General features: G+C 35.7%; 4 protein-coding genes and 1 pseudogene across 5 annotated transcripts; 2 read left to right on the top strand and 3 right to left on the bottom strand.

The window, feature by feature from the left end:
• On the bottom strand, window positions 6–1448 carry LOC104754041 (probable folate-biopterin transporter 3; the record flags this gene model as incomplete). Its single annotated transcript, XM_010476201.2, has 4 exons — window positions 727–1448; window positions 386–645; window positions 168–263; window positions 6–83 (listed from the first exon to the last, which is right to left on the bottom strand). Coding segments are annotated over exons 1-4 (810 nt in total), but the record flags the coding sequence as incomplete, so codon positions are not given.
• LOC104752413 (AP2-like ethylene-responsive transcription factor At1g79700) lies at window positions 2557–6632 on the top strand. Of its 2 annotated transcripts, XM_010474542.1 has the most exons (8): window positions 2557–2785; window positions 2883–2965; window positions 3226–3234; window positions 3584–3672; window positions 3925–3998; window positions 4085–4135; window positions 4274–4350; window positions 6172–6632. In XM_010474542.1, exons 1-8 carry the CDS (start codon window positions 2616–2618, stop codon window positions 6576–6578), a joined length of 960 nt encoding a protein of 319 aa, XP_010472844.1. In that variant the 5' UTR covers window positions 2557–2615; the 3' UTR covers window positions 6579–6632. The 2 variants fall into 2 exon arrangements, with proteins under 2 accessions (XP_010472844.1, XP_019093442.1); XM_019237897.1 differs by lacking the exon at window positions 2557–2785 and having other exon boundaries at window positions 2881–2965; window positions 3100–3234.
• LOC104752412 (lys-63-specific deubiquitinase BRCC36-like) lies at window positions 6808–7619 on the bottom strand. Its single transcript, XM_010474541.2, has 3 exons — window positions 7501–7619; window positions 7243–7328; window positions 6808–7130 (listed from the first exon to the last, which is right to left on the bottom strand). Exons 1-3 carry the CDS (start codon window positions 7583–7585, stop codon window positions 6966–6968), a joined length of 336 nt encoding a protein of 111 aa, XP_010472843.1. The 5' UTR covers window positions 7586–7619; the 3' UTR covers window positions 6808–6965.
• Window positions 8648–9478, top strand: LOC104754040. Its single transcript, XM_010476200.1, has one exon. The coding sequence runs from the start codon at window positions 8648–8650 to the stop codon at window positions 9476–9478; it is 831 nt and encodes a 276-aa protein (XP_010474502.1).
• On the bottom strand, window positions 12519–17725 carry LOC104752411 (annotated as a pseudogene).

The raw sequence follows: 19240 nt of genomic DNA, 5'->3' as shown, positions 1-19240 counted from the left end.
ATGAACAAGCATGGTCGCCACACCTCACCATATTGAAAGGTTTTCCAAATTGCGCTTCCAGCGTCCAGAAACTTCTCGTTCGCCTGAAAGCAGAGTTAACTCCATTACATCATGACATACAGTAGTTTATAGCATATGGTTAGGCCAAAGGGTAGCAAACAACATACATGTTTGCGACCTAAGCTGCGAGAAGGAGATTCATTCAGAACCATCCCCACTACAACAACTAACCCTGCAGTCAACCCAAGTAAACCGTACACACCCTGCCAAGAAAAAGACAATGTTAAATTCAAATCATTTGTCTGAAACTTGTGTGTATACTAGCATAAGAGGAAATCTTAACATGTAGACTCTATGAATTCAAGGAGAGCTATAAAGAGCCTACCCTGGCCCCAAACAAGTGCACCAAAACGCCGCTAAGGGAGAAACCAACCAAGGATCCAATGGAAGAACTCAAACCACACAAACTTTGCATATCTGCAGCAAGCGTAGGATGGCTTATGCTGCATTGTGTAACACAAGCATCAATGGTTACATCTGCTATAGCAACGCCAGCACTTCCTGCCACAAGACAGGACAAACCCAGTGCAAGATGCAGATTCGTGTGCAGCCATAACACCATCATGGAGATCATAGCAAGCAAGCCTACAGTCAAAAAAAGATTACATCTTTCATATATCAAGAAGCAAAGAAACTAACTTTTTGGCTTTTTTGACTTGAACTTACCGGCGAATATGAAATAGGGTCGTCTCCGATAGCCCCAAACAGGGACAACATCAGTCAACAATCCCCAGAGAGGTTTAATGATCCAAGGAATCTGAATCAGACCAACGTAAATCTGAGCTTGAGAGGGTTGTATCTTCTGCTCGTCTTTAAAGTAGTACTGAGTGCTGACTTTGCTGAGACCTTTACCAAGGCCTTGGCTAACACCATAGACGACAATAACACCGAAGAAGAAGCTCCAGTGAAGCTCTTCAATGAGCATAGTTAGCCACCGTAAAGGCCGTTTCAACAACAGATCTAAAATCCCTGCTTTGCTCTTGTCTTGCTGATTTCGCGGAGAATCAATCTCGCACTCTGCTTCCTCCGATCGATTCGCCATGTTTGAGGAATTTGAGACAACACAAGTTGACGAACACAAGGGATGATCCTCCTTGACTACTTTAACTAAGCTAACCCATATATAACTACTTTATTGGTTTGATGACGCCACGGATGACGAAATCACGTATGCACAAACCAAATCAAAAAAGTTTTGGAATTTGAAACAGAGTCGTGACACACGACGTCCTACCCACCTACGACGATTCTACGAACATCTCAACTTACTGACTCAGTCAGTTTACAAGAATTAGTCTATCAGAACTTATTGGGCTTTTAACCCCAAAAAAAAAACAAAGTACACTACTGTATAAGCTTTTTTCACATGTGGCAATTATGTTATCTTTGTCATTCAGTTTCTAAAAGTTGTATATAAAGATTTCATATTTTGCAACTTTCAAGATACGAACGGCAAACTTCACAATCATATAGATTTGTGTTTATCACCTGTCACTAGTACCATATACATACAATTTATTCGACGGGTGCTTGCTTAACAGTTAGTAAACTAGGACGCTGATTAATTGGCAAACTTTACCATAACTGTTGACATATGACAACTCCTCCCACCTGCAAATAAATTGAGGGTCGGTAGTAGAGACATTATAATTTAATAAGCTATGACGTATATACATACATACAATTAAGAAAGTAGATAATGGTTTGGAAGTTATGATACTTATTAATTTATAACATTGTTCATAACTTTTAATACCATCTAAAATTCTTTTATTTCTGTGTGTGTGTTGTGCTGTTATGGTCAAGACCGTCATTTTTATTTGTTAACGAATTGCTATAATTACTGGGAGGACACTACACTGGACACGTAAATATGAATAATTATAGTTAAATAAATATTCAACAAAAAAAAAATGAAAAAGATAACAAAGTTTCTTGCTATTTTGGCATCACATCTCTCATGGGCCGACCAAAGAAGTAGATCAACCAAGAAGCGATAAATCTTGAGGCATCCAATTTTGCTTGCCTACTACTATCTCCAATTTTTTGTTTTTTCTTTTTGCTAAGTAGGTTCTTCCACGTGTTGGACCATTAACACATCAATTGATTTTTTTATTTTATTTTTTGTTTTGCTAGTCATATTCAACGTAAAAATGGTTCATTCTGATTAGAGAATTTCTTAATGGTGTTTAAATCTATATAAGAAAAGTACAAAAATGGTAGCATATATGAATCGAATTAAGAATGTGTGATAGTGTGGACTACATGGTTATAGAACGGAAAATAAAAGGTAAAAAAAACACACAAGAGACAATCAGTGCCATAATCTTAGTGATTTAATGGTATGATCAAACATACTCCATTTGCACAATTTAAATACCTATATTTAAACCAAAATTGTTAAAGAATTTTTATATATAATATGAAAAGAAAATAAAAAAAAGAGAAACTGTGATGGATTTAATATAAATACGCAACCATTTGCAACTATCTTTCTCTCATTTTCACATTTTCATTCGTCTCTCATCCTTTATTTTTTTTCTCATTCACCGGTAATGGCAAAAGTCTCTCGGCGGAGCAAGAAAACAATGGTTGACGACTATGAAATCGGCGATAAAACAGCGTCTGCGTCTGAGTCCATTGTGTTAAAATCCAAACGCAAACGTAAGTCGCCGCCTCAAAACACTCCTCCTCAACGCAGCTCCTCCTATAGAGGCGTCACAAGGTTTTAACAGAAACCCCTCAAACGACATCGTTTAAGCAGGTTCCTTTTTTTGGGGTCATTTATTTTAGTTTGGTTTTTTTAATTTCCGGTTGAATAGGCATAGATGGACTGGGAGATACGAAGCGCACTTGTGGGATAAGAACAGCTGGAACGAGACTCAGACCAAGAAAGGTCGACAAGGTTTGTGTCTCTATCAGTCTATGCTTACACATGTATCATCTATGCAGCCTGTGTTACGTAACAAGAGTTTGTTAGCTTTTTTTTTGTTGATCATAGATTGGATTCCGATGAATTCGGAAACTCCTTTTTTTCAGGACCAGACTTTGTCCTTCACTGTTCTTGATTTGATTCTTGATTTTTAAAAAAAAAATAATATGTGGTATATTTTATGATGGTGATGTGCAATGGATGATGAATGAATGCTGACTCATCAAGTGCAGTTTATCTAGGTGAGTTTTTATTTATTTATTATTTTTTAAAGCCAATATCCATATCATTTTCATATATAAGTTGAAGAAAATACATAATGTGATAAAGTGTTGTACTTTTTTCTTTTAAATATATTCGACAAAGTGATGAAAAAAGTCCACATATGCATGTGTGATATGGTTGTAAAATTAAAAGAATGAATTCCACCGAAACTGGTAGAGCCGGTTTATTATTATTAGCTGTTCTGTTTTTTTTTTTGGTCCAACGCAATTCGTATCAATTTGTCCTTTTCGATCTTAGTTATATTAAAAAAATTAAAACCATATCGTATATTCTTTATTAATTTAAAATATATGGTTTTATGGATAGGAGCTTACGACGAAGAAGAAGCAGCAGCACGTGCCTACGACTTGGCAGCATTGAAGTACTGGGGACGAGACACACTCTTGAACTTCCCTGTAAATTTTCTCCAAATCCACTTGTTATTATTAATTTTCTTATGACATACTGTATGTGTTTTTGTTATGATCTTTGTTTGCTGCTACACAATGTTCTTGCCTACTAATTTTTAGAACACAAGAAACAAGAACAAAGCATGTGTATACTTTAATACTTGTAAACTGATTTATAATATCTCCATCAAAAATGTTTAGAGAATAAATTAATTAACTGGAGTGTTAAACTTCGTGTTTATTTGGTTGATTTCTTAGTTGCCTACTTATGAAGAAGACCTCAAAGAAATGGAAAGCCACTCCAAGGAAGAGTATATTGGATCATTGAGAAGGTAAATGAACGATTTGAGCATTCAAGTATACCAAATGATTAATTAGTCAATAGTTTTTAAAACTAACTTACAACATTTCGGTGTAGAAAAAGTAGTGGGTTCTCTCGTGGTGTATCAAAATACAGAGGAGTTGCAAGGTAAATAGATTTTAATATGAATACGTAGTCATATAATTAGACTAACTGCTCGAATATTATTATTATAAGTTGCCAATGAAAAACACGAAACTTAAAAAGGAGTGTATATACATAAGTTGTTGAATCATAAATTTGCAGGCATCACCATAATGGGAGATGGGAAGCTAGAATTGGAAGGGTGTTTGGTAATAAATATCTATACCTTGGAACATACGGTACTTAATTGATCCCATCTATCCTTACTTTCTATAGTTTTCTTTGGATAGTGATATATTTTATGCAATGTAAATTCCAAGTTTACAAATTCAAATCTTGGAGTTTGGGATTAATATATAACTAGATTTTAACCCGCGATGTACCGCGGTCATATAATTTTAATTATAATTTATATTTATATTGTATCTATTTGTTAAATATTGGATGTTTTGTAAATAGAGTAATACCTAAATTTTTCGGTTGTTGTGCCGATAAATGTATATATTATTATTTTTTACCCGCAATACACTTCATGACCATTTGTTTGTTATATTTATTTGTTTAGTGTTTGAGATTCTATTTTGATTTTTAATTATTAATTATAACAAAAAATAAGAGATCTAAATACATAATAGTAATTTATATTCTGTGATTAAGTCACATTTTTCTTAATGATTTATTTATTTTACACAATCTTAGTTAAATCAACTTGATTTTATGTCAAATATTCTAATATTAGTAGTGTTGATAAATAATTAATTGAGGATTTAATCCGTGTTAACACAAATTTAATAATATTTTATTAATTCCAACATGTCCTTTTTATACCTTATCTACTATATAACCACATTATATAGTATTTTAAACTTTTTTAATTTTACATATTCATAATAATTAAAATTTTGTTTAAGTTTATATATGTTAGTTATAATATTTAAATAAATGTCAGTTGAAGTTTTTCTTACATTAAGAATCACAGCTCACAAGTTTTGAAAAACAAAATAGGAATCAAATTGTTATTTTCTTTGTTTGTGAAAGATTCAAATGTAAAATATCTTCAAAACACAACAGAATGTGTGGTTAAATATATGATAGTTTCTATTTCCATATTGATTCATGTTATTTATTTAGTTGGAATGAAATATAAAATATTTAGGAAACAAAATCTGAAGTAATGTTAGTTTTGGAAAAAAATTAGAGGTTAATGTTGTAAATAACTTTTTAAATAAACAAAACTAAAAGATCATAAGACAAAATGTACTTCTAAAATGTTAATATAGATTGGAGTTGTTATCTGTTCTCCTGTTAAGTTAAGTGGGACATTTTAGTAGACCATGCATGCATGACATGATCATTTCATATATCTATTTTATATTACGGATATTAAGACAGAATTAATAATGGTAGGAAACAACCAAGGTCACGTTATGCATGAATATAGTCAAAACGAACAACTCCTACCTAAGATTTTGTTTTTCTTGTCAACAACTCCAAGAAAATTTAAGTCACACACATGATAGATCTCACAGAAAAAGAATATGTACTATTGATTTATATATATGTATATGCTTGGGCGCTTGGTATGGGGACTTAGTGTTTTGTGAACCTTGAAGAGATTAATCAAAAATCTTGTTGGTTGGGAACTAGATCACCAAACCCAACTACTTACTCAAGCTATTTATTATATTGTGCTCACTTTTTAAGTTACTCATCTAACTTTATTGACAGATTCATTCCCAACTTGTATTATTATTTTGATATGCCGATGATATTAATACAAATTATTAGGCTATGTATCCCCATTTTTTAGTGACATAAAATGAACACATGCAAAAGATAATGTTTATTTATAAATAGATCACATGACATGCATATTTCTGTAAAGATCACATACCTAACATGAATATTACTATATTAGGCAAATGCGTGATAGTTATCCACTAAATAGATTGGGAAAGTTTTATAGAAAACATATTTATACCAGTGGGATGGAAGTTCTGTGAAATTATGAAATTGTACACAATGTTTTTGATTTTTAACATTTTGCACACTGTGCGCAGCCACGCAAGAAGAAGCAGCAATCGCCTACGACATCGCGGCAATAGAATACCGTGGACTTAACGCCGTTACCAATTTCGACGTCAGCCGTTATCTAAACTCTAGCGCTGCCGTCGCAAATCCGGATAAACTCGATCCCGATTCTAAGCCGATCCGAAACCCTAACAACCACGAGCCCGAATCGTCGGATGATAACGAATCTCCGAAATCAGAGGAGATAGTCGAACCATCTACATCGCCGGAAGCTATGCAAACTCGCCGGAGCTTTCCCGACGATATCCAGACGTATTTTGGGTGTCAAGATTCCGGCAAGGTAGGGGCGGAGGAAGACGACGTTATATTCGGTGGTTTTAATTCGTTCATAAATCCTGGTTTCTATAACGAGTTTGATCATGATCATGGACCTTAGTTCGTATTTTCACAAGTTTTGATTTTTATCATCTATCCATATATATTTTAAACTGGGATCATCAAAGTTCAAAGAAATCAAGATGTTCAAGGTAGCAACGTAAAAAGAACACAACACACCATTCAAATGAATCATCAAATGGACACAACTTAACAAAGAAACCCCCAAAATCTGAAACTCGTCCTCCACCCTATACACACATACAAAGCTCAAACATCATATATAACATATCAGCCCATGATTGTCTCAAGGAATTTGGAAAATGAGTTACTAGACTAGGCACAAATTACAATTTGACAAGTTTCATTAAGCTCGAGTGAGTTTCTACAGATTTAGGCAAAAGAGACCTTGGATCCGGAAGTTGTAGCAGTATCACTTGTGTCTTGCTCAGTGACGAGAAGAGGATCTCGGAAATATAGAGTCTGAAGAACTTAATGACGATTCTAAATCGATGACAGAATCTTTATTAGCAAGTACCAGGCTCATTGATTTAGGAGTAGCATTAGGCTTTCCATAAGAGGATTGGAAAGCGATAACTTGAATGCTACCAACCTGGAGACATCACAACTAAGCCAATTTAGCAATGAGTCCAAAACATCTGAGAAGAAGGAAGGTAAGTATTCTTGAAAATATTTCAACTTCCTCCTAATCCACTCGTACCAACCTTGTTAGCATCTTCACTAATACAGGAAAATATGAGGCCAATAAACCCAGAATCTAAAAGCTGATACATAGCTTGTGTCCGAACATCTGCATCCAAAAAAGACATGACATATATAGATCATGAGGAACAAGATAAAACCATATCCTACTAATTAACTAACTTACCTGAAAAAACATAGTAATAACATTCAGTAGTAGTAAGGTAACAGAAGCTGGAATCATTTGACTAGGTAAAGTAAGAAGTAAGATCAAAACATACCGACATGGGAAGGAAGGACGGTAATATGAGGATGGGAGTGGTACCATCCAATCACCCGAGTAGTTCTGCCTGTTGATATGGTCATTCTGTGTCCAAGTTAGTTAAGGAAAAAGAATATATGAAACTTGTTTTTAACCAAACCAATATCTCTACACAATCAGCCTGAGCAATGTAAGCTTTAGGAAAAAGATATATCAGCCTGAGCAATGTAAGCTTTATGAGACAAAACCAATCTCCAACTGAGGTTTTGCTCTGCATTACTCAAACCAGTAATGGGCCTGCTATAGTCGATCTCAACAAGGGAAGAGAAGTGGGCCTTATGAACAACACGAAGCCCACAACGACTGTACTACAAACTCTGCATCAAGACAGAGGATCTTTGCAATACTATGACGTTCGTACGGTTAAGTCTGTCCCTCAAATCAAGCTGATCAATACAGTCAAGCCTGCTCCCCAAATCAAGCTGAATAACTGTTATGATTGTCTCCTATCACAAGATGCCTTAGGCAATTAGTCATATGTCGCTTATGATAGCTCATGCGTTATGTCTTATGTCTTTTGCCTATATAAAACAAGTGTAGATGTAATCCTTGCTCTTAAGTTGAATAAAGGTTTTTCACCATTATCTTCTTCAAGCTTTAATCAAGATCTTGAAAGATCTTTCATGGTATCAAAGCTTATGGCTCTTGATCCTACTCTTGTTTCATCTACTACTTCTACTCTTTCATCTACACTTGTTCTGGTTGCTGCTTCCTCCTTAAGCATCTCGCAATGTGTCACACTAAAACTCACTTCCACCAACTACCTACTCTGGAAAACTCAATTTGAGTCCTTTCTCTCCAGTCAAAATCTGCTCGGCTACGTTAATGGTGGAACTTTACGCCCTTCCTCGACAGTCACTGTCAGATCTGGCGACACAACCTCTGAAGCTCCTAATCCCGACTTCATCACATGGGTCCGCAACGATCAACTGGTTCTTGCTTGGCTCTTTGGCTCTCTCTCATAAGAAGCTCTTCGTACTGTCTATGGTCCCCACACATCTCATGAGGTATGGCAAAGTCTGGCCAAAAAGTTTAATCATGTTTCAGTCTCTAGAAAGCATGATCTCCAGAGACGTTTAAACAATGTACCTAAGCTAGGAAAAACCATGGCTGCATACCTAGATGAGATTAAGGCTATTAGTGATCAGTTAGACTCCATTGGCTTCCCAGTCTCAGACCAGGAGAAGATTTATGGTGCTCTGAGCGGATTAGGTCCAGAATATCAGTCTATTGACACATATGTTGAGAACTCCATGGAGCAGTTCCCTGGACCAACCTTTGAAGATGTGGAGTTCAAGCTGATCAACTTTGAGAACAAGCTTCTCAAATACTCTGAGACTCCTGCAGTCTCTCCTCATTTGGCGTTTAACACTGGTCGGCAGTACTCCAACAGAGGTCGTGGTCAGAATAATGGTAGAAATGGAGGTTACAGAGGACGCGGCTCCTACTCCACTCGTGGCCGTGGATTCCACCAACAGATCAGCACTTCAAACTCTGGTGCTTCTGACAGACCTACTTGTCAGATCTGCGGTAAGTATGGTCACTCTGCAGCAAGGTGCTACAAGCGGTTTGATCATGCCTACCAATCAGAAGAACTTCACAATGCTTTAGCTGCTATGCGGATGACAGATCAATCAGGTCCACCCGGTCATGAGTGGTATCCAGACTCGGGTGCTACTTCACACATCACCAACAATGTCGAAACTCTCCAGTCTGCTCAGCCCTACAACGGTGATGATAGAGTGATGGTAGGTAATGGAGACTTCCTTCCCATTACTCATATCGGTTCAGTCCCTCTTCAAACTCTGCAAGGTACATTCTTACCTTTAAAATATGAGACAAAACCAGTAATGCAGAGCAAAACCTCAGTTGGAGATTGGTTTTGTCTCATAAGCTTTAGGAAAATAATATATCAACCTGAGCAATGTAAGCTTTAGGAAAAGGATACATCAGCCTGAGCTGAAGCAGCAGCCAACTGTTCAGGATTGGTTTCGACTCGATCTTTCTGGCGATCAGACCGTGACTGAAGTTTGGATACTCATCAAAAGACTTTGATTTGGTACTGATGGTAGATAATTTTAGGCTTTATTGGTTTACCAAAGTGAACCATGATAACCATTGGCTTTATTAGTATACCAAAGTATTGGCTCTGACTCTGAAATTAGAATAACAATTGACTCTGACTCTAAAATTAGAAAGATAACCATTGGTTTTATTAGTATACCAAAGTGAACCAGGATCGAACCATTGGTTTCCCCAATACAATTGACTCTGACTCTAAAATTAGAAAGAGAACTACCTCATCTTTTTTTGAACAGATCCAAGTGTCAATTTCAAAACTCCCTTCAACAGCCAATATTGAGATTATAAGTTTTGATCGCTCTACTTATAGATAAATGAAGAATGTCGGGTTAAGAAGATGAACAAAACACAAACGAAAGTATCATTTGGAATTTAATTTATGTGTTTCCTTACAAAATGACGTCGTTGCGACATGGATTCCATGTCATCGATATTTCACGACAAAGTAACGGTGTTAGTCTCTAAGTATGATTTAGCACAAAAATTTGAGATTAGATATGTTAATTAAATAAATAAAGAGTGGAGGCATGTTTTAGCAAAGTCATATAGTCAAGGTATGAATTTAACATAACAAAGCTGTGGGGGTATGAATTAGCCGATTTCCCTTTGATTAACGAATAAATAATATTATTGTGGATATTCTTATATGTTAAATACTAGATATATATCATCTCCATTGTAATAAGTATAAAAATGATATTATTGTATATCTTCTTATATGTTAAATTCTATATATATATTATCTCCATTGTAATAAGTATAAAAAATGATATTTGTATAATTTTTAAAAGTATTTGTCTACTATCCAACAATATATTGACCAGTTTCAGCACCATATTATCAGAATTAGATTTGATTCTTTATTAAGTCTTTATTTTAAATAAAATCATATTTTATGTTTTTCTTTTTTTAATCTAGAGAAATATCACACAAGCTGAAGTTGCAAGATTTAATTCATTAATTGCTGATATATTTGTTTTTGTTGTTTACTTTGGTTTAGAATTTTATGTGGATAAGTGATGAGAGAGGATATGGTTTTACTAATATTAGCCATATTCTATCTAAAACTTCAAAATTCACCATTATATCTTTCTTCTTACTAGTTAGTTATTCCTTTCAATAATTCGAAATTAAAAAGACTTATACATATATAAATGTTGGTCATGCTAGTCATACTCGTCAAAAGCTCCGAGTCCGTCAAAAAGGAAGGGACCAGTTCAAATTTCAACTAAATTCATCATCAATATTGAGTTCGTCAAAAAGAGGGGCCGAAGCCAGAACTTCCTGCAAAAACATAAACTTAGCCGAAGCCTATGGGCCTGAAAAAACCCATTCGGCTGGACATAATAAGACGAGAGAAAGCATCGAATATTTTAAGATAAAATCTGCCGATAACAAATTAGGTCCTCGACAATAATTAGGAGCAATCATCTGAGTCATCAGAGCTATCAAGAAGAAGTTTTTTTCCAAAGGAGTAGTCTAGAAGGAGCCTTTGTCAGAATAGAGGGAGCATTTTTCCCATGAGCAAGGATGACATCATAACCATCCTTGACAAACTTCTGGACTGTGGAAGTGAGCCTGAGATCGTTGGAGATTAGAAGGACTGGGTAGGCATTCTGATGTTGTAAATACCATTTGTGTATGGCTTCACTTATCTTTAAATATATATTGACCACTTTCAGCACCATATTATCCGAATTAGATTTGATTCTTTATCAAGTCTTTATTTTATATAAAATCATATTATCCGAATTAGATTTGATTCTGATATATTTGTTTTGGTTGTTTACTATGGTTTAGAATTTTATGTGGATAAGGGATGAGAGAGGATATGGTTTACTAACATTAGCCATATTCTATCTAAAACTTCAAAATTCATCATTATATCTTTCTTCTTACTAGTTAGTTATTCCTTTCAATAATTAGAGATTAAAAAGAATTATACATATATAAATATATACCAACAATCCTATAAATTACACCCCCAAACACCCAAAACACACACAAAATACACATCAAGATTAGGAAAATGAGTACTTCCTTACAATGAATTGAGGATACATTGTATATCTTGGATCTTCAAATTCAGAAATTTCAATCATATAAAATACGTGAATCAACTACACCTACATGTTCTCATAATGTCTTCTGAGAAAACAAACAATTTATTTATTTTTTGGGTAAGAAAAACAAACAATTTTGGAGGTTTGTTTCTCACGTAAACGATATTTCAAAAATTACAATGCTAAAAAGTTTACCGCCATAAAAATCTACCGTTACAATTGTTGAAGCATATCTATCGACGATTTGAGTAGACAAAATTAAAATATGTTACTAATTTAGGTTCGAAGTGTCATTTGTGGGTTCAAAGTTTCCACAAACAGTAAGTTAATAGTGTCTCTCTACTAATAAAAAATAGAAAAATTATTCATTGCTGGTTGTCTCTGTTCTCTTTTTCTGTTGTTTACATTCGTGTGCTATAGCAGTAAAAGCTATCAACGCCTATGTTTTAGGTTTAACGCCTTTAACTTTCGCTGGACGAAGCAAAGCGTTTGCATCATCAGACAAACATCCTATCGGTTTCTTCTGCACACGGTCACTACTACTTTGCGTATGCCATTTTGCTCTCAAGCTGAATTCAAAAGAAGAAATAAGATGTTTGTAGTTAGCATAACAAAAATGTAAACCAGATCTTTACAATCAAAACTTCATTTAGTAGAGAGACACTATTAACTTACTGGGTATCCATTGGAGTTTTCAAATCACCCTGGCCTTTATTATCACGGCGCAACTAATAGTTGAATCCGACAAGAAGATAAATGTACCTCCTGATATGGGGCTACATCCAATTTCCAGTTCAGCCCCCAAAGCTATACAAAACAAACTCAGGAGAAAGAAAGAAAGAATCCTGTGGCCGCCTTGTCGTGTAGATGTAGCAAATTTTGTTCCATTTGAATGTAAAATATTACAAAATGGACTTAAGGGAGACCAACTGTTATGAGAAAAAGAACTTAGTTTAAGAATTGTAACTTATAAGAACACAACACACCATTCAAATGAATCATCTGAGTTCTTTTATTTGTAGAACCACAATCTCAGCTGCAACTGAAATATCATTGCTTGAGACAACTCTCTCAGTTAAGCAATGCATCTGCTAATGGAAATGTTGGAGATATATCCACTGGTACCTAAACACACAAAAACAAACCATGGAACGCACATCATTCTATCATTCATGTGGAAAATCTCAACTCTTTTTTGTGCTTTTTCAAGATGAGATATTGTACCTTTACGCTTTCGAGATTCTCCAGAGCTGTTTTCAACGGTCCGGTGACGGTGCAGTACTTATCTAGAAGCAATGTTGCTGCGTTTTTGTCACCTTTTCCTTGAATGGTTAGTATCTCATGGCTCAGACTCTCAACCGCACCTTCGACCTTTAATTGCGGAGAGAAACAAAAAAGATTCAGGAGTGTTTCGATATGACGAATCAGAAAGTTCTTCATGGAAGAAACAAGAACTTGGATGGGATACCTTATCGAAATCAACGGAGAAGGTCGAGTCCTTGTGGAAAACAAAGGCTCCTTTCTCATACAACCAATTGAATTGCAATGCTTGCCCTTTCCTGAAGCCAATAGAGATAATAATAATGTAAGGAACTATACATATAGAGTGTGGATTATCTAAGGCAGAGATTTTTCTATATCATTCATTACCCATGAGCTTCTGTGAGACCAAACCGGATGGATCTAAAGCATCCAGCTAGGAAAGAAACATACATACTCTCCACCATACTCTTGGAAAGCAATCCCTGTTGTATCACATAATGGAGACACTTTGGATCAATTGAGTAGACAACGGATTCCAAAGAATATGACTCTGAGATGAATCAAGGTTTTGGAAATTGGAATTAGATGAACAAATTTACTAGTCAAGTTGATCACTGACCTTGGTGATGAGAAACTTCAGTGCCCAAAGACCAACTATATCCGCCTTTGCTTCTTCCATTGCAGAATGGACTTCTAGCAATTCCTAGATCAAAGGAAAAGACGAGGGCAATGAAAAGGTAAAAATTCAAGTTGTTTCGTGGCTGGTAAGTGATTGCAGAACAAAAGACTCTAATTAGATGTCTGGATTCTTGCAGAAAGAAGTAAGACCTTTCTCACTGTAGACGTTTGGCCATCAGGAAGTGTTATGGTATGAGGACCAATGCCATGGCAGCATTCATGGCAGATGGTATGAGTGAAGAAAGAATCAAAATCAACTAATCCTCGCTGTTCCTTGCTGATTGTGATTTCAGCTATAGGCTTGAGAATATGTTCAAATCTGGAAAAGATAAAGGCGTGCGTTAGACGTAATTGTGTCACCGTTTACAGAAGAAATACGGAGGAAGAAGGAACACTACTTTGCTTCTTGGACGTTTTTCAACATAACCATTGATGTTCCTCTATCTTTCACAATTTTCTCATCGTTTGGCAAATTGTAAGCAACTGTCTGAGGACCCCTCACATCCTGTCACAATCAAGAAACAAGTGAACCATGAATAAATGCAATACATTTCTTTCCCTTCCCGCTCTCAGATGGATGCTGAGGGGAACTTACTCCGGAATTGTAAATCAACTGGATGACCCGAATAGGAGCAGCAGATACATCTTTCGATTTGTATACACTGTCAAGTGGGAGCTTATCTTCCAAAAGCTACCGAGAAGTAGAAAAAGAAAACGATATTAGAAAAGGAAAATAGAAAACGTGAACAAATGCAACTTTGATTGACGCAGCTGCGAAAAGAACAGTACCTTGAGATTGTCACCAAAGAGTTTCAGATCCGCTGTGGCTTTATCATCTCGAATACCGATGAAGGTTTCAAAGGTAGCCTTAGATGAAAAACAGATACAGATTAGAGAGAAATAGAATGCAACGAACCAATCATATTTGAAACTAAATGGTAAAATAGAGTGGCATTTCATGAAAGTTAATGTACAAGTGAAAAGCTGAGGATTGCGAGCATCAACATAAGAACATCACTGCAAAAGCACAAGTTATGTAAATTCTTACCTTGTACCCAAAGATTTCATCCTCGTACGTCTCATATGGACCTATGGTGATATCCAACTTTGAATCCTACAAAGTATGATAAGACGAAGCAAAGAGACTCAATATCATAGTGCAAGACTGATAATAATTGTAACGCGAAATTGCGGACTATTAAAATAGACAGAGAGAGTTACCAAGTCCATCCATGCGATCTCTGAATCATAGTATTCATTTGAAAGGAAGGCTTCAGCTTTGCTGTGCAGCAGCTTCTTCAAACTATGGGAAATCATAGTAGTTAAGAACTTCAATATATACTAAGCCACTCGAACGGGATAATACATTTTATATGGTAAAAGTAAGAAACTGTAATATACCTTTGCGAACTGACCAAGTCCCCAGCTTTGTGCAAAAGTTCAGAAGCTTTCGTAAGGAAAGGTCGATAAATTTCTGAATAAGGAATACTATATATATCGGAATTAGAGTCTGGTTTCTTCTTTGTGCTGCTGGCAAGATGATCAGATAGAGGAGCATCTAGATTAGCTTCACTTCGCCTTCTTATAACACTAAAAAATCCTGTTGCAGCAAGCTTTTGCTCTTCCGTAAGACCATTGAGCCATAAGGTGAACTCCTATAGATATAGGAAACACATTTCTTACAACGGGTATGGAAACAGACGAAAAAATGGAAAAGAAACATTAAATATGTATGGGTACCGTTTTATCCATATCGGGAGGATAGAAATTTGAACCAGGTGGTTTAGTCACTGGAAAGGCTGCTCTATATTCAAGACCCTTCCAGCCAGCAATGGATTTTGTTGCTTCAGGAAGCAACTTAACAGCTGAATCTGCTGTACTCAAGAATGCTTCATTTTCATCAAGAGACGACCTGTAAATAATAAACGAAACATCAATTTCTTGGACTGTTCTCTCCTAATCGTAATGACGCTGACACACAAGATACAATATGTTGACAAATTATTATATTCAGGACAACATCTTTTGCAACTTTTTATTAACAAATTACTAAATTCTGCACAAGTTCCGTTGATGAATCCCAACCCTTTCCAAGAATTTAGATGTTAGAACAAAGCCAGTTCGATAATAATCACCATGGACTTTTGTTGATCAGGAAATATTCCCATTTCAATTTGTCCAGTTCTGATGCATCGACATGATCCATTCAGCCAATCTCTTAGAGCTGGATTGCTGTTCCAAACCTGGTTAAGGATAAGTTATCAAATTTAGTTTAAGATCAATCATGAGATTTCATTCCCACAACCAAACAAAGAAAAGAAATTTCGGATTACAGATCCACACAACCTGCTCATAAAATATATCGTCCATAATTTTTGCAGCCTTCACAATCAGCCCCAACGCTTTCTGATCTGCTTCAGAGAGTTCTGTCAACTGCATCAGAATGAAAAGTGTCTCAAAATGCAAATTTATTTCATGACTGAAACAATACAATTTATTTCATGACTGAAACAATACAATTTATTTGGTAATATGAAACAAAGAAGTCACGATAACATATGTGACAAATTAATACCTTTGCTTCGAGGGTGACAGGAGAGTATCTCTGAAGTTGCTTTTGCAGAGATAAATTACGCGCCTCATTGTTCACTTGGCACCTTCAGCAAACTCAAAAGAAGCACTCTATGTAAGATAGACATTTCCATATAAAACCAGCAGCTTAGCATGGATATGTCACACAAAAATCTTATTATGTTTTCTTCTATATCATGGAATATATCAGAGATGAGCAAAAATGAAAAAGAAAAAACTTGGAAAAGACCAATAAGTGATAATGTACCTCTGTCTGATTATGTCAAACAGTTTTCCATACTCTCCATTTACATCGTATGGCACATAAGCAGGATCTTCCTTAGCCAGAACGTTTCTGTACTCCTCGTAAGGTGTGTATTTTACAGCAGAGACTTCCTCTACCTAATATAAACCAGAAAAAGGAGATTGGACAGGTTAAGTAGCGTATAGTACTTAAACTTACAGTGCCGGAAAAGAAAAATTCTTACTTGAAGTGTAAAGGCTTCTAATGGAATTGGATGCAGAATAGTAACAAGATACACATCATTGAACTCATTATTTATGAATTTTCCACCGTTTGTGACACTGTAAAAGCACACAAAAGAAAAGCAACACATTGTCTGATAAGGATCTCCGGGAAACTCGAAAGTAAAAAATCACAGAGCATATCTAGATTACAGAATATGTATCACATAGGCCAAGAAATCGAATGTACACTACACACCATTCTTGCAGAAAGACGAAAATCTTTTCAAATGCATCCTTCGGGAGTTTAACACCTAGCTCTTCCTGGAGCTCTCGCCTACAGAATTGGGACAGCAACTTAAGTAAAAAGGATAGAAGAAGTAAAGCGGAAAGCAGAATCAGCTTTACTTACTGGGCCGATATAAGTGATGGATCATCAGCTGTTATATGACCAGCACTAGAAATGTCCCATTGACCAGGCCATGAATCTTTGTCATCAGCTCGAAGTTGGAGAAGTAGTTCTTGAGTGCTCTCCACAAAGATCCAGACATGAACTGCACGATGGTAATCTCCGTCTCGGTGAATCGCTCCCCTACAAGGACGAACTGAGGTTATAACGACGAATGGGCATTGATCAAAGAACACAGTCCCCAAATCATCAGCGTCGGCTTAATACCCAAAAATCGGATTGTGAAATTACTCAGACTGACCTAAAAAAACCTTCCCTCGAGTTTGCTTAGTTGATGTGGTCAACGAAGCATCAAATCAAATCCCAAAACTTAAAAAAATATAAATAAAGGCCGACTCTTTCTAACAAAGACTTAAAATTTCAATGTAAAAACAAGAGTTTGATTCAATCCAAATCATATCTGATTGCAAGAATCCGATTTCTGGGCACTTTCCATGGAAAACAAGAAAGGGAAAGCACATGAACAGTAAACATGCCTGGGTTTGGACACACCCGTCTTCTCACCGGATTTAGTCAGAACGTCAAAGTGCTCCTCCGCCATAGCTCTTTCTCTCTCTCTCTCTCTCTCTCTCTCTCTCTCTCTCTCTCGCTGTCTATCTATCTATCTCCGTGACTCTGCGTAAACTGGCAAAAAAAAGTGCCCCAATTTACAGAAGAGATTACATAATGTTTGCAAAAAAAAGGGGCTTTGTTAACTTTTTGGCTTCACTAAACCGGACCCAGCTTGGACACATCCTCCTCATTCAAAAATTGACACCTTTCAATTCATAGCTCAAAACAAAAAAAGCTTCCGAGAGGTCACGAGATCAAGCAGAGACATGTACATTCATATACATGCATCATTATAGTTTATGTTATAGGGACATATGATATGTCAGCCAGCTAGTTTTATACTATATCCTAGGTAAAACAATTTATAACTATGTAATGGTAATGAAAAACTAGTTAAGTGAAAGTCTTTCTAATTTCAAATTTTGGCATTTCTTTCTCCGGATACCTTTTGTTTTGTTTTCAAGCAAGTACAAATATGGTGAGATAACACAACTCATTAGGTAACTCATGTGACATGCTTGATGCTTCTATGTTCAATACGTTAATCTAACAAAATAAAGGCTGTGTTGATTTTTAGGTAAGGCAAAAAGTACGACTGAATAAATAATTTAATTAGCAGAAAACAATAAATGAGATAGATTCACTTCTGATAAACAAAAAACTCAAAATTGTACTCATGTGAATGTGTGTGATGTGGCTGGCATGTCGCATGCTTCTATGTTTTAGGTGTACGACTGAATATAAGGGGGTGTCAATCGGCTGACCCGGCCCGGCCCAAAACCCGTAAAGACCGTATATGTTTGAGCTCGGTCCGGTCTGATCCGAAATATTTCTGAGTCTATATTTCAAAGCCCGAGCCTGGCCCTAACAGGGCTTTTCGGGCTTTTTCGAGCTTATCTTATTGATCAAAAATTCAAACTTATAAGCCTTAAAAAACAGTGTTTGAAGGTGCACTATAAAACAAATCAATCAAAAATTTAATAACTCATCTATATTCACTACAACCAACTTAATTAAATAAAAAAGGTTTAAAACTAAATAAAATTTTGATACTTTAACCAAATAAACCAATATATAATTCTATAAAATATCATTAATAAAAAATTTAAAGTATTAAATATGGTTATTGAGTAAATATGAAAACTAGGATTAGAGTTTAAAACTTTATTTACAATAAATTATTAATCAAATATTACAATCAAATAAAAATGTTAATAAAAAGGTACAAATATATTTGTTAAAGGGCTTTTTGGGCTGGCCCGAGTCCGAAAAACCCTATAACCCAAACGGTCTGAACCCGAAAAGCCCGATTTTTTTTGAATTATATATTTAAGTCCGAACTCGGTGTTTTTCAGGGCCGGGCCGAGCCAGCCCGCAAGCTTTGGCCCTAATTGACATGCCTAACTGAATATATATTTTAGCATAAAACAATAGAATGAGGTAGATTAACTTCTCTTATTTATGTTACTCGTGTTCTGGCGTGTAACGTTCTACACCTTACAACTTCTCTGATTGAGAGATAAAATTTAAAACTTACCTTACAAATATGCTATAGG

Source organism: Camelina sativa, chromosome 16, assembly GCF_000633955.1.
Source record: "Camelina sativa cultivar DH55 chromosome 16, Cs, whole genome shotgun sequence".
Taxonomy (NCBI): domain Eukaryota; kingdom Viridiplantae; phylum Streptophyta; class Magnoliopsida; order Brassicales; family Brassicaceae; genus Camelina; species Camelina sativa.
The sequence above is the reverse complement of the archived record's forward strand: the minus strand, read 5'-3'. Positions and strand labels throughout refer to the sequence as shown.

Excerpts from the sequence above, each read along its gene's own strand:
- LOC104752413 (XM_010474542.1), top strand. The coding sequence starts at position 2,616 with ATGGCAAAAGTCTCTCGGCGGAGCAAGAAAACAATGGTTGACGACTAT. Across the intron at positions 2,786-2,882 it reads TCCTATAGAGGCGTCACAAG|GCATAGATGGACTGGGAGAT; the intron begins GTTTTAACAGAA and ends CCGGTTGAATAG. Across the intron at positions 4,351-6,171 it reads TCTATACCTTGGAACATACG|CCACGCAAGAAGAAGCAGCA; the intron begins GTACTTAATTGA and ends CACTGTGCGCAG.
- LOC104752412 (XM_010474541.2), bottom strand. The coding sequence starts at position 7,585 with ATGACCATATCAACAGGCAGAACTACTCGGGTGATTGGATGGTACCAC. Across the intron at positions 7,329-7,500 it reads CGTCCTTCCTTCCCATGTCG|ATGTTCGGACACAAGCTATG; the intron begins GTATGTTTTGAT and ends TTTTGGATGCAG. Across the intron at positions 7,131-7,242 it reads TTAGTGAAGATGCTAACAAG|GTTGGTAGCATTCAAGTTAT; the intron begins GTTGGTACGAGT and ends TGATGTCTCCAG.
- LOC104754040 (XM_010476200.1), top strand. The coding sequence starts at position 8,648 with ATGGCTGCATACCTAGATGAGATTAAGGCTATTAGTGATCAGTTAGAC.